We start from the raw sequence: 26,092 nt of genomic DNA on the forward strand, positions 1-26,092 counted from the left end.
GTTATTGCATGGATATCCACCTCAAAAGTGGGTCTGGCCAATACCGTCTAAAGCTCTAGAAGGTGTTGGTCTGGCTCGTTATTTTATATTTAACTTTTTGGGCTTCTTATCTCTAAGCGAACTCAATATTTCGAAAATCAAAAATTCAATTCAATTTTTAAAATTACTGATGTGGCGGAAAACTCCATTAAATTTCCAAATTCCTACGCTAAAATCGGCAATTTTAACATTGATATTTATTGGTAAAGTGACCATACGTCCCGTATTTCCCGGGACAGTCTCGGTTTTTCACGTATTTTCCACGAAGCCAACTTGACTTTTTTTTATTCTCCAAATCAACGATTAAAATTATCTTTCCAACACAGAAATAACTACAAACAAGAATATGCATCGCACACATTTATCTTTTTTTTTTAATTCACTGCAATTTGAAGTGGTACTTCATTTCCCGCGATTGGCGACTTTTCTCTGATTTTAGCATGAGTTAAGCCGGGTTTTCCTAGGAGTGGAGTTTCTGCGCTGTGAGCAACGTGAAAACGCTGATTGGTCAGAAAACTTGAATTTCAGGTTTTTTACCAATCAGAGTTTTCACGCTGCACACGGCGCAAAAGTTCTATTCCTAGGAGCAGGTTTACTGTGCCACGCGCAACTTGATTCGCCCAGCGCAACACGCCGTCCACTCACCAATAAGAAAAGCTGTATGATTGTTTTCCTACAGAGCTCAATACAGCTCACGACAGCGCTTTACGTTGGGCGTTATTGGCTGACTGCTTCTGGAGGAGTCAAATGCGTCGTGCGCCGTGGTTTTGCCGATATTCTCTTCACTCTTGTGTGTTTCATTTCCCTTCCCTTCAAACCGGAGCACGCAGACGACAGAGTAGCTGATGCCAAGGCCATTTACTATAATATAGCAGCCCTGACCTGATGCGCCACGCTAGGAAAACACAAACGCGTAGCGGGATTATGTAACACGTTTCTGCCGATGCGAAATCATCCAGTTTGGTTCACGCGGCGCAAGAAGTCCGTATTACTAGGAAAACCCGACTTTACTTAATTTTGGCATCGTTTTCGTCGATGTCCCGTATTTCGAAGCTCAATTGCCCGTATTTTTCTCAAGTAGATATGGTCAGCCTATGCACTGAGCTATAGTTACTCGTGGAGGAAAGAATAACGAAATAATAAAAATAAATATTTTCCTCCATGATAGTTACTTATAGTTCAGTGATCCAATGTTTGTCCTTCAGAGTGCTGCTGATGATGATTACGACGTCTACTCGAAAAGCCTCATTCGATGCAGGACGTATGGTCATGATATTCTAAGATTTCTTGAGGTGGACAAAAAATACACGTGCTTGTTTATGTTTTGGGTAAGTCGAGACTGGGAAGAAATTTAGGTAAAAATACTGTCTATATTACTTCAACTTTTTATTTTTCTATAGTTTCATAATTGTCTCGGGGTTCTATTGTACATTTATTTAACTTTGACCATCTTGAAGCCTTCATTCTGGATGATCGTGATTACGAACGAAATTTTCTGTGACGATAAGGAAAAATCACTTTCTTTTATTTTACCTCAGTGAAGTCAATTTCATGAACAGAGTGACATTGATGAGATCCCAATCAGTATTCCGCGGCATTTTGTGGAGGGATTGCTCCTGAATTTGCAAACGGAAGGATTGCTCACCTAACCAACACTGAGTGAGTCGAACATGAAAAATTCTGTTCAATTGAGTTTCCTAACAGAACTTTTTTTTTTTTTTTCCGGTTTCTGTTCTAATCTCTGGAAATTTCTTTTGAAAATGAAGTTTGGAATCATTTAAATAAACCAGAAATCAATTGAACTTTCATGTTCATAAAAAGTTTGGATTAGTTCATGTGCATTTAGGAATTTTTAATATCTCCTTGCAAGGGTTATGTTACATATTCACCTGTGAGGTGAACATGCCAGCCAGGTGTCATATCTTGTTATTGTCAAAATGGTTTGGAGAAAGAAATTTTAGGTGCCAGCTAAATTTGTTAAGAGCGAAGCATGTTTTTCCCCAAGAAAAACAGTCCTGAGTGATGTTTTTTTTTTACTTTTCCGGGACTTTCTGACCCAAAATTCTCATGTTGGAAGCCACATTATATTACAAAATCAAAAAAAAATTGTCTCATACTTACACTTCATTCTAGCAATGATGCATATAAAATTTTAGGTGCCAAAACCAATTTTCTTGCCATCCCGGTATCTGGGATTTGTCCAGCCTTGTATTCACACACTGATGCTGTTGGAAGTATCAAAATGATAATGGTTGCACAAAATAGATTATAGCACTGGCCAAGTACAGCATCATCTACTTGTACATTTTAAAGTATTTTTTTTCTTTCACCAAAGAAAATTCCATTACTTCGTGCAATGGATCCATGCAAATTTTCAAGCCATTCTGACCAGCAGTTCTTATTCATGTTTTAGAATCAGAACTTTAATTATAATCACCCTGTATATAGCCGATTATTTTTCATAAATCACTTACTACTGTACATTTTAACCAAACGGTGACCCAAATTATATTCCAAGGAATTTCTAACTGAAAATTATTTGGACAGGACATTTCACAAACTGGCCAATTTCAGGCTTTTATTACTGTATGGTAGAACCTTAATTAACTGGGGGTAATGTTAAAAATATGTAAAAAAAAAATTCAATATTAAGCCTGGTGGCGATATACAGTACTAGATGTGCTGCTTCCTATGGAAAGAAAATGAAAATGTCTGTGAGGTAAATGTAACCACTAGTACACTGGTCTTTGTCCTTTAGGAGCAGCTGGTGTCTTTTTGGGTTATAAGACCATCTGCCCTTAGCAAGACAGTCTCGCATTTGTGTCTTGAAGTTGGGAACCAGAGAAAACTAACTACAGCTGACCACCACTGTGGCGACGGTGGGGTTCAAACCCAGGACCTTGCAAGGAGAGTCTGTCACTATGACCACTAAACCACCACAGCGGCCCTGCATAAAACTTTTTTTTTTCAAATCGAGCTCAACTCAGGTCTATCGCCATGGGCACTTGCCTAGTGAGTTGTGCCGGAAGTGTTAAGTATGTGTACCTAACAGTCTGAGTGTGTATTTAGTATTGTGTATGATTTTTAGTGCTGCCATCTATATCTCAGAAGTGAAGTGAGTGAAGTGTAATGACTGAATATTTGTACTGTTTCTCTCTGTGGCAAGACTTTTTAACGGGGAGATCGGCTCGCATTTGCGCCTTGAAGTTGGGAACCACAGAAAACCAACTTCAGCTGACGTGGTGACGGTGGGGCTCGAACCTGGGTCCCTGCGATGCGAGTCCGTCACTATGACCACTCGACCACCACAGCGGCTATCCTGCATAAAACTGTAATGTAGTTAGATTTTGATGCAACAGTTCTATGTCTGCAGCTTCCAAGCAAAATGAAAGTGGTTGGCAGGTGTGGACTCCATGGCCATATAGATATAGCTTGTTTGAAATGCAGTTGGTTATGCTTGGGGAAGACTTCAGGAACGTTCTGTGAGCTTGGATGAGAAAACAACTCATTGAATAGAGTAGTAGGCTTTCACGGCCAGAATTTATAAGCATATCCATATTTTTTGGGCCCTTATGCAGAGGAGACAAAACAATACCCTCAAAAGGCTGTCGACTATCGATGCCATCGATTTGTCACGTGCTTCATGTCACAACAACAATACAGATTTCACAGGGTCTTCAGTCGAAGTGCCATGTTACAGTACATGGTAAATCAATTTTTGGTTTTTCCTGAGAATAATTATTTTGCAGACAACAGTGAGAGAGAGAGAGAGGAAAATACACATGAATTTTTCCTCATGAATGGACATTTATTATCAAATTAATTTTAAAGTTATATCAGACTATTAAATTCAACATTGACTCTCATTTCAATAATTCAGCACAAAATTATGCTTCCAACTTTAGTAATATCAATATTGCACATAAAATAAATGTCATACCAACCGACGACAGTCAGGAAAATCATCCTCCATGCTGCACTACAAAAGTAAGATGTTTAGCCCATGAGATCTGCGAGTCCGAATATTAATACCATCTTCCTTTGTCTATTGATATGGTTAGTCATGCTGATGAGATCAAAAGTCTCCATCCGGATTTTTGATGACATGCACGATCCTGCCAAGGATTTCCATTTTCACTCTCATCCGGCGACACAAAACACCACGCTGAAGGAACTATCTGGATAACGCATCGATCATCACACCAGCTGGGAATATCACACCAGCTGGGAATGCACGAGAGGGATATGACAATATATATATTAAGTCTATGGGACATGTTTGATTCCAACAAAATGTGGACATTGTTTGGAGATAACCGTTGTTTGGAAGTTTTACTGTATATATTTTTTAAACAAGAAAAGTGGACTTAGTTCAAAAATGAAAAAATGGCGCCAAATCCTTCAATTCCCTTTTGTATGCTCTGCTATAAAGTGGTTTAGTTATAACATAGGGTTAAATAATGTCCTCCAGCAATTGCAGTATAACTGAGTTTCACTGGATATGCAAATTTTAACCCTTTGAAGGGCAGACATTTTTCCAAAACCCATAGAAAAGCATGTAAACGGGTGGGACACCATCTGTTATATTGCCATTCAAAGGGTTAAGGCTGATTTTAGTGAAGTATACGAGTAATATTTCTTGTTGTTTAATTACTTCTGTTTGTTTTTCTATTCATTTATGGATGAAGATACTGTTGAATTGTTACAGTCTTTTTCTTTTCTTAGTGATTCATAGAATTTACAGTGTCAATAGCATTTTGTTACATTGTCTAATCCAGCAAGATGTTACGCTCATTCAGTAGAGTGATAGCTAAGGTATTCTTTTTTCAATGTTTTGTTTGTTTGAGCATATTCAACATTTGTAATGATTTGTTAGTTTTTGAGAAAAAGTGTGGTTTCACTAGGCTGACCATATTTCATAGAGTAAAATACAAGAAATTATTGGAATAGTAAATACGGGAAAATATATCACTTTCAATATAGTTTGATTCACCAGCAATAGCTCTGGCAAATTGTCTTGAGACAATTTACTGCAGAAGCCTTTGCAGGAAGGGGGGTGGGCTAGAATCATCACGTTATAACGAACTCCATGAGATTGAAGAAATCACTTCGTTATAATGAAATTTTGTTATAAAAGAACTCCAAGTTTTTGCAGTGTTCCTATGTAAATTGATCTGTGGGATTGGAAAGTGATCGTTAAAACAAGATTTTCGCTATAACAGTATTCGTTAAAACGGGATTTGAAACATAAATATATATTTACATTTTATACACAGGTATGTACTATTGCAGATATGAAAATGCATTGATATTATACAAGGCCCCATTCCCAGATGTGTATGCCACATTCTGCAAAAACAAGAGCAAAAAATTTAAAACCTGTAGCCTATACTGTTCCATGTGCACATGACATTGTGTATAAATTAGATCAAATATTAAACCCATATACAAGCAAAAATATTGTATACATGCACACAGTACATAACAACATGACACAGTGCAACAATGATTGATGAAATTACACAAGCAGAAATATGATAATGCACGAGAAATGATATCTTATCTATTTCAATCCTCTCAAGTATACGCATGAGAGGATTGAAATAGATACAAGCTAATAATCATGCAAGCAATAATGAAAACCTGTAGGCCTGCTCTGTTTCATGTGCATACAGGATTGTGTGAAAATGAGCTTGAAAGTTTAAACTTGCACACGGGTAATGTATAATCATGCAATATATGTGTTCGGGCCTATACAATGTGTATAGGCCAGTGTTCCTATCAATATAACATATGTCAATAAAGTTCCCAAATATTAATGAAATTGCTGATTGTCTCTTAAATTCCAGATGTCGTTAAGAAAATTGTCTTTCAGCAGGAAATAATAGACAAAACTCCTAGGTGTGGCTTAGTTTATAGAAACTAGTGATTTTGTTTTAAGATGTTTGGAAATAAATCTGTGTACACCAGTGTTTTTCCACCTGTTATCTGCGGACCCCTAGAGGTCCACCAGTACTTTCTGGGGGAGGGAGTCTGTAAGATAATTTTATTTAGTTCTTTTGCATAAATGACACATTTATTGTTGTAAGATTTTAATTTGTTGCTTCATATTTTTATGATGACGTAAATTATAAAAACAAAATTTCTACATTTCGGATTTTATGGGGGTGCGTGGTGCATTGACATCAAAAAGGTTGGGGAACACTGGTGCACACTATATAAACCTTTTCAGAATATAAACTGATAAACAGATGCTTTCCCCATAATTTATGACTTCTTATTCAATAATGTATGGGATAATTGTATGTTTGCAGTTTCAAATTTCATGCTCTGAATTTTTTTTGAATTCATTTAATTTTTTTACTTGTTAAAAGAATCTTTAATGCATACTACTTACACACACAATTTCAGTTTTATTACTTTCTTTTTTTATGGTTTAGGTCAGACACAATGGAACATTTACCAAACAACCTGAAAAGCTGTGTTATCAGTCTTTTTGCACTTGTAAGAATAATATATAATCTTTTAAAACTTTTTGATGCCTGAACTCTATATCAAGAGGAGAGAGAGAGTTGATTGATCATAATTCATATCTTTTGTCCCATAATATATAAGAATTTGCAAAATTCTTATATATTAAATTAATTAATTCTTATATATTAATATCTGCAAAAGATTTCAGTGTAACCAAAAAGCATAAAAATTGATAATAACCATTAACATAAAAAGAAAATTCAATAAGAGAAGCACAGATTTTAATTATTATATTTCATGTAATAAATAGGGGGAGAGAGTGGGAAGAAAACATGGAAAATACTGATCAGTTATCAGGACAAAGATCATTGGCATGCTTTTTTGAATTGCCCTGATTTAGAATGAGGTTGACACATTGATGGTAGCCTAGCATTCTATCCATAATTGTGATTTCAAGTAGCAACATTTTTTTTAATTTCAACGATCACTTTTTATTTTTTAAAAGTTTGAATTTTATTGTTTCACATTATTAAAAATTGTTTGATAGAATGATAGGACAGAGGTAATGAAAGTATCCACAATACTTTCCATTAGGCCTGGCTGTAAATTTAACATTCAGGCCAACATTTTTGATCATCTTTGTCTTATTCTACGGCTTTGACTATTAAACACTCCTACAAAAAACCAATGACTGGCTCTTTTTTCTCTGCAATTGACGATTGTCCTAATAACCGACCAGTACCAAAATACAGTGTTTGTGAACTTAATATAAGAGTTGCCAAAATATCTTCCAATATAGCTCCAAAAGTGTTTGCTGCTGAGGTTACAAAACCAGCCCCATACTTCAAAGCAACAGCAGTGGTGGACAATCAGTTTAAAGATGTACAGTTATCTGATTTTAGTGGAAAATACCTTGTACTTTTCTTCTATCCTCTTGATTTGTAAGTAGAAGTTGTTTCATGCCATAGAATATGAAATAGGTCATATTTTATTTAATTTTTCAAGTTTAAATAGTACAATGAAAAATCTTTATAAATTTTTAAAACTGTTCTTCTGATTTTTGGAAAATTTTACTTTGTTTATTTGAGAAATCCTTCCAAGATGGTGAGGTAGTGAATGTTAACATATTTAGAATTCAGTGAAGACCTCCCTTTCTTTGAATGGTTAAAAACAGGGCTGGAAAAATCACAGGTGGCAGGTCGCCATGTCAATTAAAAAATTGGTATTGGATCCTAAAATTTCCTTTGTGTAGTTACTAAATTGCAGGCTAAGAGTTTCACAAAATGTTCAAAATTTATAGCATATCTTTCAACATGAAAGGGGATGACTATGCCCAGAAGAGGTAAAAAAAAACATTATTTTTTACCTTTTTCTCTGGGTAAAATTTTTTTCTGACACCTAGATTTTTTTGCAGTTTGTCCAGCCCTGGTTAAAAAAGCAATGTGGTAATCTTTGAAAGCTTCAAAAGTAATTTTTCACTAAAGATAGTAAGTGAATGCAAAATACTGGGTGTTTCAAAAAAGAATCATCTGATTTAAAAAAAAATCATAACTATTTAGCTTTTAATCCATTTTGACCAAATAATGCATAGGTAGAAAGAGGGAAATCTTGAGTTTCACACAGTTGTCAATAGGTAGCGCTAACGTTCTTCCTTCGGCTGCCACTTCAGTGTTTGTCAAGATGGTGACTGCACACCAAATCGTTTTGTGTTCTATGCTTCGCGAAGTGAGAGTCCGTAACAACTGTTCATCATACTTTTCGTCGACAATACCCTAGTGCTGAACTTCCTACCACTCAGAGCATTAGGCGATGGTATAAACAATTCCGAGACACTGGTTGTCAGTGTGAAGTGAAATCCCCTGGCTGTCCCCACATGTCAGATCAAAATGTGGAGCACATTCGACTAATTTCACACATAGTCCACAGAAATCTACTTGCAGTAGATGCAAACATACTCGTAAAAGTTTGGGACGAATTTGACTACCGTATAGATATGCCATGCATCCCAAGGTGGACATATTGAGCGTCTTTAATTTGGTTTGTAAAAAAACTTTGATTAGCCATGTAATATAAAATTAATCTTAAGTGTCTTTGTTCAATATTTTTTGTAATATGCAAATTTTAAATCGGGTGATTCTTTTTGAAACACCCTGTAATATTTTTGCCTATTTGAAAGAGTCTCTGTGTTTGGCATTACTTACAATGAATGTGATTACAGTTATTATAATACATTTTTAATACAGCCTGGGTGTAGTGGCCCAAGTCAATATGATACTTTGCTACCATACCAAAGGATGTTCATAGGTGTCACAAGTTCATTACATGATTTTTCCTTGTTAGAATCTCCTCAAATGGTGTTAAAATAGAAAAAGCAATAACCACATAACACTTTGCTATCACAGAAAGTTCCTCACCAAAGCATTAGTGCATAACCTCTCAGTGAGACACATGAAATGGGAAACAATTTGACACTGCCATTTGAAATTGGTTATAAAGTATAAACTCTAGGTCCCGATATAATTATCTCTTGAATGCAGAAAATGAACGTGGTGGGGACAGACTCAAGTGATCAAATCACTCCAGCTGTGATATCTTAGGCCTCTTATATTTAAAGCCTCTTTATTCCCCAAAACATTTTTAGTCTCTTTCAGGCTTATTTGAATTTAATTTCCCATAATTATCCCAAAATTTCTTTTTAAATTCTTTCTATTGCAAATAGTGAAATTTGATAATGGTATGTTATGTCAGTGAAAATGCAAGGCATTTACAAATATATGTTGAAGTATTCTTTTATGCTTGCCTGTTAAAAGTAATGACAGTGTGTTATTAAAAAAACTATATTACTACCAAATTGCATATGCATCTTCATCTAAAAAATAGGTGGATGCTGGAGAAGGAAGTGTTGGTATGTATGTTGGTGTGTGTTCCAAACATATTCATGATGTCTGAGGTGTTTCTGTTAAATGTTCAAAAAGTGCCGTCATCAATCTTCCAAACAGGAAGTGAAAGCAGCAGATGTCAAAATTTTTGTGATTCGTTTGTATCGTGCCAGGTACACCGATTTAAATCAGCTTGATTAAAAAAAATCATTGATTTAAATCACAAAATTTAAATATTTTTATTTTATATAACTTCAATGATATTGAAGTAAAAGTCACCTAGTGTGGTATGTATATTATTGAAATGTTGTGAAGTTCTTGATTAAAAAAAAGAAAGAAAAATAAATATATAAAAGATCTAGGGTAAATATAAACTTGAACTTAATCCCTATATACAGTGCACAAAGATAGCTGTTTTATTTCTAGATTTTGTGCATGGAAAAAATTGCAGAAAAATATAGGGAACTTACAAAAAAAAGGTCCCAAGGGGCACTTCAAAAAGTTTTGAAAAAATTACCACTGATTCTACTCATGAATATACAAAGTGGGCAAAAAGTTGGTAGTGTTTTTAGTACTTTAGTAATGAATAAAAACCAAAAACATAACTAAAATAAAAAACTGTTTGCAGGGTTAGAGCATCGTTAGGTCACTGGAGTTTTTTAAGACAGGAAAAACCCCAAAACAGCCGATAGGGGGGGTGCTGGTATGAGCGACTTTGGTGGAAATACACAAATGAGATGGTTATAAGAACTTGTGCTCCTAATCAACAATCAGTTCACTGTTGTAAACTGTGTATGTGGACCTGCTGCACTCTGCCGTTGCTGGATTGTGACTCTCCTGCAATGTGTTATCCCCTGTGGTGGTGGTCATGTGGAGTACATGCTGCTGTAATAAACGATTTGGAGGCATTCTGTTTGTCATTTGCATATCTTTTCTTTGACTTGTGTACATCAGTGCCACCTATCGGCTGTTTTTTGAGTTATTTTTCCCCTTTCTTACAAAAGTTACAGTGACCTAGCGATGCTAACCTTGCAAACCGTTTTTTATTTTGGTTATTTTTCTGGTTTTTATGAATTTTTAAAGTTTCTACACAGACTTTTTGCCCACCTTGTATGTATGAAAATATAAAAAAAATCCTTCAGAAGTATTATGGGTCACTCAAAAAAAGTAAATATTAGTATTTTGGACACCAATAGAGGCCAAGAATGAATTTAAACCTGTAACTATAGAGTGACGTCATTCAAACAATACATGATGAGGTACAGCAAAGAAAAAAAAAGAGAAATAACAAACTATACACTGTGTTCTGTTAATAGACTGACAAACTCAGAGGGTTGTTAGTAGGCATCAAGAGTGTTGGTGACGCGAGTGCTGGTGGATGTCTCGTTATTTTGGAAACATACTAAGTCTTGAATCCTTTTCTTTTTAAGTTATTTAATAGAAGAAATAGAAGAGAGATTTTTACAACATGTTCAGACGACAGTTGGAGCCAGACTGAACTCCAATACAAGAAGACACTAGATAATGCCTAGCTAGTGAGTGGCAAAAAACATAATAAAAATATAAAAATTTCACAAGACAAGCAGCGTCACAGTACTCCCTCACGAGTCTGAAGGACGGCATATGGCACAATGTAAAAAAATATAATATAGTTACGACGATATGACAATATGATCACACAATAACTAGATTAAAAAGAATAAAATCTCTGAAAGTTCAGCTATTCTTTTTTATCAGTTGAGTACCAATAGCCATTTCTAAAATCATGTTTCTTTTTTCCCTTTGTAATTACTGGGTTCAAGGTAATTGGATTTGACCAATGACCAATCAAGGCAGAGTTTCCTTTTCCCACAAAAATCCTTTCAGTTTACAAAGCTGCAGATACACTGGAAATTCTAAACTCTTTTGTGTTTATGACATGACAATTGAAAGAGTCGAACCTAAATTGAAAGTGTTTGTTATTTAAAGAGAAGTATACGTCTTAAGTTTTGACAGAAATACAGTAAAACCACTCTTATTTTTTCAGACTGAAACAGAGGGTTTGTCAGTTTAGAGAAAATTCCAGTTTTTAGTGAGGGAGATTGAATTCAGTGCAAAATTTATCATGCATACGGTCAGACTCCCTTACAATGAGCACAGATATTACAAATTTTGATATATAAACAAAGGTTTTCCATACCACACACAAATTTTGTATTGCTTATCTATGTTTACCAAGATGTACAGATATAATGAAGTTTGAGTATAATGAATGTTTACATTAATGTGACCACCTCCTATTTTTGGCACCAAATGAGTGTAGTCAATGAATGCAAGAGCTACGAGCTGGCTTGGTGCAAATATAAAGTCAGATGTAAGCGTTCTTAAAATATATCTGTTGTTACTTTTACAGGTTGAAACACTATTTATCAGATTCTGAAAAACGCATGGTTGTTGGCTTTCTTAGAAATAAATTGGATAAATAATGGTTTCTTGCCAAACATCCCAGTATATCTAAAGCTGGGCAATTTGTGAAATATTTGGTTGTTGGTTTTACCCTATTTTTTATCATTTTTTTTTACATTTTTTTTGTCCGAGTCACTGTGTTGAGAAATTTGCCTATTGAGACTTTATACTATGTATTTGGTACATTCAAATGAACTCCAACTAGATAAATCACACCACTGTGATTAAGCACTGCATGATAGCAGACCAACATCGTAGTATTGAGCAATTCACTATCCAAGTGAATTGGGGAACTGGCAGACTTTAGTGTAGAAAGGTCAGTGTAGGAAATCCTGCTGCATATGTTGCTTGAAAGTAGATAGCTCATCACTGCACCCATGGTAATGAAGTTGCTTCAGTACAAATGACTTCAATTTGCAAAACAGTATCGCATAGCTGCCAAGTCTCCTGAATTTTCCGGGAGTCTCCCGAATTTTAGCTTCATCTCTGGACCTCCTGAATTTTTACGAAAATCACAAAAAATCCCTAATTGTCCGTAAATATTCCCTACTTCATTAAATCCCTGCTTCTGAAAACAATCCCTAAGAAATTTCTTGTGAGGTAAAACGTCTTTTGCCTCTGTTTTTTCCCCCTTTCGAAATGACGTCATAAATGGGGGGGGGGGAATAGTGGGAAATTCCATTTTTAAAGAAGTTTTACAAATCCTCTGATGGTAACAAGAAAAGTTGTTTATCTTATTGTGCAGGGAAATAGCTTAGTAGCCAATAGTCCTGGATAATAATTGAAGATTACAGTGACGCGCATGTGGTCAAAACTTCCTTTTTTGTTGCCAAAGAGTTGTCTCCTTGGATGAGCAGTATTTTATGCTGCAAGGAATGCATGACTGCTGTCATGTCTGGGAAGAAATCTCAGAGATCAAGACTGTAACTACTGCTGGGAGAATACAAATGGGTAATAATAGTATTATGGTCCGAGAAATGTTATTGTGAGATGGATTGTCAGGATTCATTGGTACTTCTCTGGAAGCCACTTCTAACTGTTATGATTATGAATTCATCCCTTGAATAGAAAATAAAGTGTTTTTCTAAAATTGTAACGTGTGTGATAGGGAAGGTAATATAACTTTAATATATTATCTCATATTGATCTAAAATAGTTACCAATGTTTTATAATCAAGTTTTCGTACTGCGTTATTTGAATATTTTTCCCCTTTCCTACAAGATTTTGGGTATATAGAAGTTCAATTGGACATTATTTTATATAATCTTAGATAAAATCTAAAAATTCATAGTATGTAATTAGAAACCCTTCGTCGCCCTTCTCTGCTTCTTTGTAATCAGAACCTTCTCATTTTCTGTAGTCTACATGAAAAATACTATTCGTAAACTAATTTCAAGCATTTAGATTTTTTCATAAAAAAAGGGAAATTGACAAATAAAATATTAAAAAGTATTAAATTTTATCAAGAGTTTTACAAATTGAAATACAGTGAAACCTCAATATAACAATACTCTGAAGACCAAGGAAAAATATTGTTGTAGAGGGATTATTGTTATATCTAGAGGCAGCAGTTTAACATTAGAGTATAAACATTGTCAAACAAGACTTGAAAAAATATTGTTGTAGAGGAATTTATATTGATATATTCACAGTATCTCTCTCATTGCAGCAAGGTTTCACTGCATGCTGAGAAATTTGTTTTTCCCCATAGTTTCATATGGTGAATTTTTCTAATTCCTGTTTGTGATTATTTATATTACAGGCAGATGTGTGACACGCTTTGTGACTTGAATTTTATTGTTTATTGTAAGATTAATAAATACATATTGGTGCATTTACTGACAGTACCAACAACATTGAATTGACAGAGAGAAATAATGCCATAATTCATTTTCAGTATGCCGCTGTAGATCTATTACTTATGTTTGTTCTATTTTCTACTTGAATTTTCTCATACTCTGTTTTTCATTTATATTTTTCTTATCCTACAGCACTTTTGTATGCCCAACTGAAATAATAGCATTTAGTGACAGAGCTGCTGAATTTAGGGCCATAAATACAGAGGTAGTTGCTGCCTCAACAGATTCACATTTCAGTCATTTAGCTTGGATCAACACTCCTCGGAAGGTGAATATAGTGCAGAAGAACCTTGATTATCTGAACACATTGGGACTGAAGGGTGTTAGAAAAGTTTGGAAAATCGATTTCGAAACTAATTTGATAACACAAAGGAATAAGCAGCCATAGATGAATAATTCAGCCACAAATAACCCCCCGACAAAACTGGGATAAGAACTGTTTTGTTGTCAAGAAGACACACTCCTCCCTCTCATTAAGGCACACCCATAGAATTAAGACGAATTTGTCAGACGAAAAAAAAAGATGGCAGCTAAATCTGCTTCTATTTGCATGTTATCTTCTTTTCGCATTTGTTTGCTTGCCAATTGTTTATAACAACATAAACTGTACCCGGATCCGCCTTTACTTACATTTATAGCTCACAAGTATGGTATGTGTAATTGTTTGGAAGTGGATTATTGCACAATAGAATGAAGCTATCAAGTGTGGAGATAAGAGGATTCAAGTTCCAAGAAAATACCAACTGTTGAGCATCATTGACTGTAGAAAACTGAAAATTAGTTAGGTTGAGAAGGTGTTGGTTGACCGAGTGATTCGGAAAATTGATGTTCGGATAAACAAGGTTCAACTGTATTTTTTTTGTGCAGTATGAATCCTGGAAGCCAAGTGTATTTATAAAATTTTCAAGGCAGCTGTCAGAGAATCAATACTTTATTATTTTTTTAATGTAATGCTTAAACTGTCTGGGTGAGTTCTATAATTTATGCTTAGGCTGGGTAGACAAGACTGGTTAGACAAGACAAAACAGCTTTAGACACGATTAGTCATGATTGTTTACGTTGATTTGTATGTTGCAATTCACACCACCTAGTCATTGCTGTACATGCCTAAATGTGCCTCAACCTGTGTCTGATGGAATAGGGCATGCACTATTCGTATTAGACGTCTTACAACAAAAGCACATCCAGTTCTATACTTTCACTATAGATTTTAACTCTATGGTTCAACTCTATAAAAATATACTGGTTTAATTAATTAGAGCAGATTATTTAATTAGCTACAGTGGTTAATTAAGGGTAAAATATACAGTTTGTCTTGAGCGAGAGAGAGATTTCAATGTTATTTACAAAAACAGGTGACATCTTGTTCAGCAAAGTTGAATAATTTTTACCTTGAATTTTATTTCCAATACCTTCAATTTTTGGTGTGATTTCATAAATTTCTGACCACGTAAAATTTCAGCAGCTCTCAAAAAATGACACCGACGAGGAATCAACTCTTTTTAGATAATAAAAATGTATTGTACTCATAAAGCCGTATTTTATACAGAAGTGACATTAGAAGATGTAATCTTAAATACTAAAAAAAGAAAAAAAAGATTAGAAAAATTGTTATAAAATCGGTTGTTTTACTATAAAGGGGGATTCTCACACACACACACAGAAAATATAGGAAAAACTTTAAGCGGTGGTAGTACACACAAAAACAAACAGAAGGGGGAAAAATATAATTATTTTTATTATTTTTTGTTTATTTTTGTGTGTAATACCACTTCTTAAAGTTTTTTCCCATCTTTTCTGAATCACCCTGTCATGGCCCCCACAAGGGGGAGGCTGACAGGGCTCCAGCCCTGGGACCCGGGACGATTCTCTTCATTTTTTTGTTTTTTCACGCCATAAATTCACTATAAAATGGCCCGTGAAAAGTCTGGTCTGGGGGCCCGCCAAAGGTCCCATCCTAGGGGCCCCGCATCAGGATGTGGAGGGCATGCACCCTGTATATGTGCCATACATATTAAAATATAAACCATAAATCAGGGTCATAACTAGGATTTTTACAGTCTGTTGCAAACCTTATTTTGCTGCCCCCCACAACTTTAAAATTTGATAATTTTATAACAGTGTTCTTTGTTCCCACCTAAAATTACCCCCCCCCCTAAATTTTGCTGCCCTGGACAGTTGCACCTTAGTTACGGTACATAAAGTGTTGGGTCCATCCATCAGTTTTTGATTTAATTTTTTATTGCTACAGTGTTTCGTACTAAAATAGAATGTCACTTTTATGGTGAGTGACAAAAAGTGATAAACAGTCATCAGTCATGCTGCAGTATATAAACATTCAGTTCCAATATGGAAGAGAGATGACAGACTCTCGAACAGGAAACTCGCATGACTCTGATATCATAAATGTGTTAGAACCACACATGTATGCTGCTTATACATTATTTTCTGGCACGTATCAAAAAGAATGTTAATAAGTGCAGTGTATGGTGTAGAAGTAGATAAGCATCTCCTATATTTCATATCTTTTTTTCACCATTCTATCTTACAGAAATGCCAGCATATGTTTGAAGCAATAATTATGTAAAAAATATATAAAACTTGTCAAAAAAATCACATATAACACTTTTCTTGATTGCTCAAGAATTAAATTCTCAGATGAATTTTTTTTTCTTGTTCCATGTGGATGGGATCAATATCTCTTATTTCCCATCTCTCGCTTTTATACCGATCTGTAGGTGAGTATGCAGGAACGCGCGACCTTTGCATGGTATACAAAAGGTTTGTTTGGGGGGGGGGTATAAAAATTTTCTTCTGCAGAAATTTTGAATTGCCACCCTTCAAAAAGCATTTAAATTGAAAGAAATTGATTGAAAAATTGCACTCGTAACAAATTCACTATCTGAAATTTTGTTTATGATTGACGGGACTAAACTGGTCTGACTAATTGGTCAGCATTACTATCATATGACTAAAGGTGTTATGTCTAAAAGAGTTTTGTCTTGATAGTCTAATCGTGTTTTGTCTTGTCTAACCAGTGTGTGCCCAGCCTTATTTTTGTTTTCATTTCTTTCCTTATTTTAAAAAGTATTTTATCTGCTCATGCTAAACTAAAAAATTTATGAGAAAAAACAGTGTTTACTTGATACATATTCTGATATGCTGTATTACATGAAATACAAAAAAAGATGGATGATTAGCAGTGACATAGTTTGAAAAAAATATATTAGTAAAACAGATTTGAACTACTGCAAATTCACCAACTACTAACATGAAACATCACAGACCAAGATCTTAATCTGCAATTACATTTACTCTTTTATCTACCACATTATGAAAAGTAGAATAAGAAGAAAATGAGATAATAAACATGAAAATAAAAATATAAGTATAATGATAATAAAAATATAAGTATAATGATAATAAATAATGATTATGGTAAATTATTCATTAGGTTATTGTAGTTCTAATTAAAGACAAAAAGTAAAAGAAATACTGTTTTTAAAACAATGTTTAATACATAACAGACTATCTGACCTTGTGCTTTGACGTACCGTCAGTAGATAAAGGGTTCATTAGCATTTCATAATGTGATGATTTTGTATTTGAGTAACTCTTAACCAGCTTTAGCTCATTAAAGAAAATCAGTAAAGTTATTCAATTATATGACTGAAACATATAAATTGAAATGCAATGTATGGAGGTTTGAGCAAGTAAAATACAAAATTTTAGGTTTCACATTAATTTTTCTTTCATATTTTGTGCTCTTGATTGTATGTTTTTAACATGTAATTATTTATTCATAAATAGCAAGGTGGGCTTGGAAAAATGAATATTCCATTAGTATCAGATTACAACAAAGTCATATCGAAAGATTATGGCGTACTCCTTGAAACACCTGGTATTGCTTTGAGGTATGTCAGTATATTAATTGTAAAAAATTGTTTTTATATGCATCATCACATTTTTATATATTTTGTTTTTGCCTTAAGTAATAATGGCTTCATGTAGTTATTTTTAGAATCTTGTGTCTTAAAGCAGAGGTGGCTATGAATCAATCGTAATCAGCTGGTTGGTTGCAACTCTGTTTGTGGTCACTTTTGCAAATACTTTTTTTGACAATTTATAAATTTCTTAAAATAAAAATTTATATTTGGATTTAAGAAATAAAGATCAAATGACAAGAGTTTTCCCCAAATTTTGGTATAAGTAGCATTTATATGTATAATCAACCCTTGGTTTACAAATTAATTAGTTCCTGAAGTCCATTTACAAACTACTGAGCCACACATGCACCTTGTTCATATTCCTCTGCAGAACTTTTAATGAATCGGTGCATATTGGAATATGTGTATGTGTAGTGGACCTGAAGTTAAGTTTGCTTTTGTGTAATGCTTGTTGTGTGTAGTGCTTCCATCCACAATTTTTCTAATCCATTTGCAAACTGAAATAATTTTTCCCATCAGAATCAATGTAAAATGGACTAATTCATTCCTGGTACCCCAAAAAGATATCTAGTGTCAATTTTTACAGCACTGTTTTATGCTCAAGTGCATAATGTAAAACCAATCGAAATTTTCATGCTGATACTGAAAACACTTCCCTAGAGAGAAACAATCCCAACCTTACTAGAGATAACAGGCTTAAATCCACTACCAAAGCAGAGCCGGACCCATGTCCAGTCTCATTAATTTCATCTATTAACCTTAGTGTCAAAGCCCTCAAAATTTCTGCCTGCGAAACTATAGGTCATAATTCCTCTCAAACCAAATTCATGCTTCTGGGAGACACTTGCTACCAAGCTTTATTAATGAGCACTGTGAGCAATTTAGGACATTGAAATGATGTTTCCAGAGGTCGGTGAGTGTTGATTCTGCATCAGAAATTATTGCAAAACATCTGACAAATTTCTTTTATATAAACTTTATCAAAATTTGAAATGGCATGCTGATCTGATCCATGAGCTGGATAAGAGGAATCCTATTTGGAGGAAAGAACTTAAAAAAAAGCCATATGGCCATAGATTTCTCAATTTCTCTATTGTTCCTTTGGATTTAGTTTAATTTCTTCCGACTTGCATGTTCATAAACCAAGACAAGTCTGTAAACCGAATTGTATGCAAACTGATACGTTCGTAAACCAAGGGTTGACTGAACCTATTTGTATGCAAAATTTTATCCTGACTTACACAGTTATCATTGGTCCCACCTGTTATGTAACTTTGGGGTATTGCTGTCCAAACTTTAAAAATATTGGTTTTTAAATTTTTGTATCATGCTTTATTAGAAACCTGCATTTGAAATATTTTTTTAAATATAATTTTAGAGGCTTATTTGTTATTGATCCAAAAGGAGTTGTTCGCCATATCACGGTGAATGATCTTCCAATTGGACGATCTGTTGATGAAGCATTGCGTGTAGTTCAAGCATTACAATTTGTGGAGAAACATGGTGAAGGTGAGCAAAATTTATTAAATAACAATAAACTTTCTTTTGATTAGGAGTTAATCTGAATAAAATATATGCATTTTATGTGTAACAATATATTGTATGCTAAACTAATCAGAAAACAGTTTCCCTCACCATCATCAAAAACTGTTTTCACTAAACCGAAATGAATATGTAAACTATATGAATAGAGCCTTTATATCTGCTTATGATTAGGTGACACCAATAAAAAATTAACAGCCATCACAATTTAACAAGCAAACAAAAGTGTGGTTTCATTAAATTTAGATTGACCAATAACCTGTGCGAGAATAATTCTGGACGAGGAAATTAAAAAAAAATCTTGGTGCTATTGAAAATTTAAGCTTTGAAAGTTAGACTATTTTTATTGTTCTGAAAAAAAAAATAATTGAAAACATCAAACAATTTGAGTAGTATAACTGAGTTATGAAAAATATATTACATGTAAATTTTATGCAATCCTGGTTGGGAGAATAAAATTACTTTCAGATATAAGAAATTCCAGTTATAGAAGTTTATTATTGTCTAGAACACAGTTTTCCAAACTTGTTCTATTGCCCCCTTCATCAGAAATATTTTCCTCTTATCGCCCCCAACTCAAATGAACCCATAGGATCCTATGCCAAATCTGTAGTTTCTATCGCTCCCCGGACCATTCCATCACCCACCAGGGGGTGATATTGCCCACTTTGGGAAACACCGGTCTAGAAGATAGTCTGTTCTATTGTATGTATCGAGGGTATTTTCTGATTAACTGAAGTTATATATATATTATAGGCTATACATATCTAATTATAGGCTATACATATCTAATTATAGGCTATACATAGGTTTTAAAACAATGGTTTTTGAAATTGCAGTACAGAACTTTCAAATGTAGATCAATATTTGACAAAAAAAAAACAAAAAAAAACAACCTCTTTGGAGTAAGACTAAAGATTTTTCTTTTTCTATCCTAAAAATGATTATAGTTTAGAAAAGAATTTCTATGAATGTGGGTTTCTATATCTTTTGTCCATGAATAGATAAAAGCATCATAGATCAATGTTTTTAATCATTTATTATATATATAGATCAGACAAATTTCTATATATATATATATATATATATATTCTTTAGTGTGTCCGGCTGGTTGGCAACCTGATTCGCCTACTATAAAGCCAGATCCAGTTAAAGCAGCTGAATATTTTGAGAAAATTAATTGAAGTTTGATCTCTATGTAAGTACTGTGCTTATATGGTCTTTTTTTATATAATATTATTCTGTCTCTTACATCAGATTTAAGGGGGCTTGAATATTTCTAAACTTGAAACTAAAAAAAGTGTTTAACTATTAATATTAGGCGGGGTAGCCTAGGTCGATAAGATGCTTACCTAAAATATCAAAAGATGTTTTGAGGTGTCGCAAATTCGATACCCGATTCGCCATTTTCAGAATATTTCCTGACACTGAGGTGCAACAGAAACGGTGACAAAATGGCTGCAGAAAAAAATTGCTACAGCAAGGAGTCCCTCACAGAACGGGTTAGCACATCTACCTCTTGGTGAGATATGTGAAAGAGGCAAAATGTTGAATGCTGCTATTTGGAATAAGCCATAAACTGGAGGTCCTATTCTGCCCTTGTGTGCAGAAAATGACTAGGGTGTAACAAAAATGATCAATTACTTTATGACTCAACACCTGTTGGTACATTTGGCTATTGAAGCCATTTAGTCAAATAAACGTTTTATATGACAATTGCTTAGTTTGTTATTTTAGGCTTCTTCATACACATTGGAATCAAATGAAGAGAAACAAGTTAAGTTCAGAAAAGAGGTTAAAAAAAGGTTTTTAATAATTTTTGCATATTAAAAGTAAGTTTTCAGTAACTTGTGGTTAATTTCATACTTGAAAAGTTTTTGTGTCTAAATTAATGAAATTGTGCATAACTTTTAAAACATGTATACAGGGTGGTAACTGTCGACTGCCCAATAATTACACACATAACTCCTTGTGAAAAACAAATATAGAAAAGTATTTTCCTTTTTTTGGATTGGACGACTATTAAGTGAGTTATAACATTTAGAAACTTTGTGATGTGTCATTTTTCTAATGATCAGTTATGTGCCAAACCTGAACGAAAGTACATTTCTCCTCAAGTAGCAGGTTGTCACTTCTTGAAAATTGACTGAAATATTCAATCCCATTAAAAGCCAAGTTCTGCCTTCTTCCTTCACGATTGGCATTTTTTCTCTCCATGTAGTGTGATATTGTAACCTTGTTCTTACGTATTAGCTTGTCCCCTATGTTGGCACATTTATCACTAGAATTGTAAAGTGTTAGCCAAATGTGTGAAAATTTTTCAGTCAAATCAACACTTTTTTGCCAAAATGTGGCAATTTGTTTTCCTTCAATGTCAAGTCTAATTTTTTGAGGGAAGGTGCATACAGTGCGTACGTGTTTACAGCACTATTGTTATTTTATGTTGTCATTTTAATCAGATTACATGTTGATCAATAAGATGGCAATATTTCTTTGGATGTTTTTGAAATTTCATCGAAACTGTTACACGTAGAAGGCTTCAATGAAGGATGTAAAAATTATAGCTTAATGAATGTGTGACTGGTGGAAATAGTAAAATAATAACGATTCAATCAGAAACTTTTAATCAAAATTATTATGTTATGAGTTGACCTATTCAAAATAATTTTTGGTTTCAGATTTTTTCTGTTGATTACATTACTCAATGCTGATTTTGTTCTAAAAAAAATTTTCAGTGGTATTAGGGTGATTTTGGGGCACTGATTCCGAATCTACATTTGTTTTATCAGATCGGCTCTAGGGTTTAGGATGAAGTGAAAGTTGAAATTCAGTGGTAATACCATAAGCCAGGTGCTATGGGAGGGGGGGGGGTCCTCCCAAGCAAAACACGATAATTTATAAACTTTTTGGCACTTTTATATGATAATATTGCATTCAATTAATTCGTTGAAAATTACCTGTATAAACATTTTTGATTAAATAACAAATTCAAGAAAGCTTCGACTAAAAAATAGTAAAAACCAGTACATTTAAAAAAAAAATTCAAGACAAAAAAAAAACCAAAAAATCTGGACTATTTGCGAAAAATACGGGACAAAACGAAGGATGTATGGTCACCCTGTGATAATTTCACAGTGTATAACTCATTTTATTTATTATTATTTTGTGAATCACCCTTCCCAACAGCGAGCTTTAGATCCGCTCATGCCATAAACAGCATACAAATCGCATTGAAACTGTGCGAAATGTAAATCATTAATAAACTTAATACATAAAGATCACTGATGTCTGGTAATGACATAAATGTGTTGAATAAAACAGGGAAGCAGAGATGCCACTGTACTCTTATTTACCTGGGTCCTGGGACCTAAGTTATTAGAAAAATCTGGATCCTTATTAGAAAAAGTGGGTCCCTCTAAAAAAAATTCATCTTGAAAAAAATTATGCTTCCCCCCATAATTCACTGGTATATCTATGAATTTTCTTCCAGCATACCCCAGGTCTTTGATCACTTGCTTATATTTCTTCGTGCAGACTGAGCGGTGGGTCATGTTCTGGGTAGAAGAAGGTATCTGTCAATCAAGTATAATTCATTTCTAAAAACATGTTCTATGCAAAAAATCATTTACTTTCATTGTCTACTAGTAGGAAAAGTTTGCAAAGAAGCTCATTAGCACCGAGAATTTAACTTATGGAATTCCACACCTGTAATAAATCGAAAACAAATATACAGTTGGTCCCACTTATAATGTTTCTCCCATTTAGAGCGTTTTTCCAGTTAGTACAATTTATTTTTGTGGTCCCAACCATAAGTAATTCTTATTAAGATTTCCTGTTTAAAGTGTTTTCCTATTCACAACGTTTTTTATGATGGTTTTTTTGAAAATCGTTATAAGCAAGATCTACTTTAATTAACAGTTGGAGGCCCACATTTATATATTTACTAATAAATCAATCTATAAATTCCCTTCTGATTGATTTTACGTTTCGTTAAAAAAATCTTAGCACTTTCAATATCTTCTGATCAAATTTAAAGCAAATTTGATTCTCTTCTCTCTCAGACACTTATCTTCTGATTCCCTATTCATACTTTGGTTTTCCTGGTAAAATGATTTTATTTTCTCTCCCTGATGGTCCACCACTCTGATCTTTTGCCATTTAACTGCCACATATTTTCACACCTGAATGTGGGAGCTATGTCAGATTTGTGTTGGAGAAACTTAACAGTGTGCTTATGTGTGTGTGCCCAGCATTTGGCGTGTTTTGTGTTCAGTAGGTGCAGTTATAAACAGTGAATTTGGTGCCTCCCTCTAGTCCAGAGCCTGGGACATTAGACCCGCCTGTCTCTTCGCCCTTCCAGTTGCTGCCCTACATCTATCCTCCAAACTGGTAATGCATGCATTTGAAGTCTAATGTATACATATTTGTGTTGTAGGTCTGTGTTATTGCGTGTCAACCAGAAGTTTTTTTCAAAGGAATAGCCAACTCAAAATTTGAAACCTTAGAAAATCACATTTTTAGCTGATTACCAATGTGCAATCATGGGTTCCAAACCCGGATTTTCACCAAAAGCAAAATTTCGAAGTGGGTTATAAGGAGCCTCTTCCCTTCCTCCCCCCGAAGATCAAAAATTAAAAATATTTTTGTAGAGAATTAAAATATTGAAATAAAATAATTTCTTTCATACTATCTGTTAATTTAAAATTGTTTTCCAGTGTTAGTGACCCAAACTTTCTGTGAAGAATTGGATCCTTGTGCCCTTTCAAAAGCCAATTCTATGAACATACTTCTGATTTTCGCTGTGCAAAATGGTTACTACCACATAGCAGCTAGATGACAAAACTGGATATTCAAGGTCGAGTTTTTACAGATTTGGTTTTTCCATGATCTCGGAAAAGTTTTACAATTTGAATTTTTCCAATCCTGTATGATAAAAAAAAAATGCACATTCTTAATAGTGTAGGAACAAGGTGAATTTATGCAGTATAGACGCTATAACATGCAAAAAAAAAAAATGTAGATCACAAAATCTGTATTTTGTATTAGGTTGGAGTGATAAGTAAATGCATAATTTTTATTATTGTTATCAAATTACTGGACAAAAATGTTTGCTACAGTGAAAAATATTTTATTCTGATTCGTGTATTTGTTCAGTATTTAATGTAGATTGGTCTTCTGAATGTATTATGGGATCCTTATAGAACCTTACTTTTGCTGGCATGCCAAGAATGAACAAGACTTGAACATTTAAAAAGCTAGTGTCCCCTGATTTTTACGGCATGCTGGCTGATACAGAAACTAAATTATATAGGTGTAATTACCCATTTAATTGGAATATTGGGTACAGAAAGGCATTTAGACATTTGATTTGTTAGATCAGATATAATTGTTATGAAGTTAAACTGTATAATTTATACACTTGAGAGATCACAAGTCATATATATACTATCAAGTTAGTTATGCTTGTGTTATGAAATTTGTTGTAAACCAATGAAATTTCTCTACTTTCAGGTAAGAGTACATAACAAGCATTGTCTTTAAGGATCTTTTTTTTGTCATGTCTCTCTGAGCTGATTTAATGTATAATTATAGATGAAGTGATGAAAATTTTTGGTTTGTTGTAAATTTTTTAAAATATATAGTAATAAACAATGTAATTTTTGGTAGTTATTCTTCATTTAATGCGTATCAAATGAGTATGTACAGACAAATACATAACATTTGGGTTTTCTATGTGCTCTCAGCTTTCACAGCTCTTATTTTCAGTAATTTGTTTCATGACCATCCAGGTGTGGAAATTTTTGTACAAGGTTTAGTTCTTAAATTTAACATTTTTTGATTCTAAAGAGAATTTTCATGTGGTTCAATACATTTTTACACACAGTGAACAATTCAAAGTTTCTAAGTTTTTGTTACATCAGCCCTTATCATTGCACATGAGAACTTGTGGTTTCTCAAAGACTACATGAAAATTCTAAATTTAAAACATCTTTCTTTTTTGTAGTTTAAAAGCTCTTTGGTTTCTTGTAGTATAGGTTGTGTGTAATAAAAGTTGGTATGTTTTGAGCAGTCTGCAGCCATAACTACCCATGAGAAAATCATAAAACTTTAGAAAAGTCAAGAAACGTGGAGAAGGGGTGGTAGAATTTTTTTAAGTGTTTGTAAAAACTAAAAATCTCTGTATAGCTTTTAGTGTGAAATCACCATGTTCATTAAACAGTTTAACCAGCAAAATACGTTCTTGTAAACTCAATATCATACTCTTGAGAAATGAAGAAATGGGAATGAAAGTGATTTTGCTAGAGATGTTTAAATACTCTGCCTTGAAGCTTGAGCAGTTTGGCCTCATGTTTGCAAAAAATTAGCATGTACATTACAATTTGTATTGAAAACATCCTCTAGTGGTGAATGTTAGAACTGATTCTTTTTTTGCTCTCCATTTTGTTCCCCACCCCTTCATTAAAACATTCCCAAGCTGTCTAAGCTTTATGATGGATAGGTAAGGCTATAAAACATACCAACTTTAATTATAGACACCCCTTATATCAGAAGTGGGTATCCTGTCATGTATTGCAACCCTTGTTTTAGGCCATCATAGAATCATTTTTCTTGATATTTTTCTTTAGAAATTCTTACAATGACAAACTAAAAAAAATGAAAGCACAAATTATAAAAATATTTGTAGTTTTACTTAAAAAGTTATTGTAATCTGATAAAAGACAAAGTGCAAACTAATTTTTGAGGAGATTATGTGACAATTAGAGCCCGGAAGTTTAGGCACTAAAAATTGTAGAAATAAGCAGCCAAAAGGCACTAAAAAAAGACATAATTTATGAAAGGAAGGAAATATAATTGAAAACCAAGGCATTAAGTGCCCAAAAGCAAGCTGAAAATTGGTTGCACTTA

General features: G+C 33.8%; 1 protein-coding gene across 4 annotated transcripts; it reads left to right on the forward strand.

The window, feature by feature from the left end:
* Positions 1–1,220: 1,220 nt before the first annotated feature.
* LOC149085446 (peroxiredoxin-like) lies at positions 1,221–24,852 on the forward strand. 4 transcript variants are annotated; one of them, XM_089233459.1, is made up of 9 exons: positions 1,221–1,367; positions 4,765–4,854; positions 6,480–6,543; positions 7,313–7,454; positions 13,830–13,965; positions 17,508–17,611; positions 19,023–19,153; positions 20,285–20,384; positions 24,698–24,852. In XM_089233459.1, exons 2-8 carry the CDS (start codon positions 4,822–4,824, stop codon positions 20,368–20,370), a joined length of 696 nt encoding a protein of 231 aa, XP_089089585.1. In that variant the 5' UTR covers positions 1,221–1,367; positions 4,765–4,821; the 3' UTR covers positions 20,371–20,384; positions 24,698–24,852. The 4 variants fall into 4 exon arrangements, with proteins under 4 accessions (XP_089089585.1, XP_089089583.1, XP_089089586.1 ...); XM_089233457.1 differs by having other exon boundaries at positions 1,243–1,394; XM_089233460.1 differs by lacking the exon at positions 24,698–24,852 and adding an exon at positions 23,902–24,006 and having other exon boundaries at positions 1,274–1,394.
* Positions 24,853–26,092: the final 1,240 nt, after the last annotated feature.

This window comes from Pholcus phalangioides, unplaced genomic scaffold (assembly GCF_987345545.1).
Source record: "Pholcus phalangioides strain wild (caught in Gottingen) unplaced genomic scaffold, Ppha-v1.0 ptg000007l_1, whole genome shotgun sequence".
In the NCBI taxonomy this organism is placed as follows: domain Eukaryota; kingdom Metazoa; phylum Arthropoda; class Arachnida; order Araneae; family Pholcidae; genus Pholcus; species Pholcus phalangioides.

Coding starts and splice junctions, on each gene's coding strand:
- LOC149085446 (XM_089233459.1), top strand. CDS start 4,822: ATGTTACGCTCATTCAGTAGAGTGATAGCTAAG. Junction 4,855..6,479: donor TCAGTAGAGTGATAGCTAAG/GTATTCTTTTTT, acceptor TTTATGGTTTAG/GTCAGACACAATGGAACATT. Junction 17,612..19,022: donor ACACCTGGTATTGCTTTGAG/GTATGTCAGTAT, acceptor ATATAATTTTAG/AGGCTTATTTGTTATTGATC.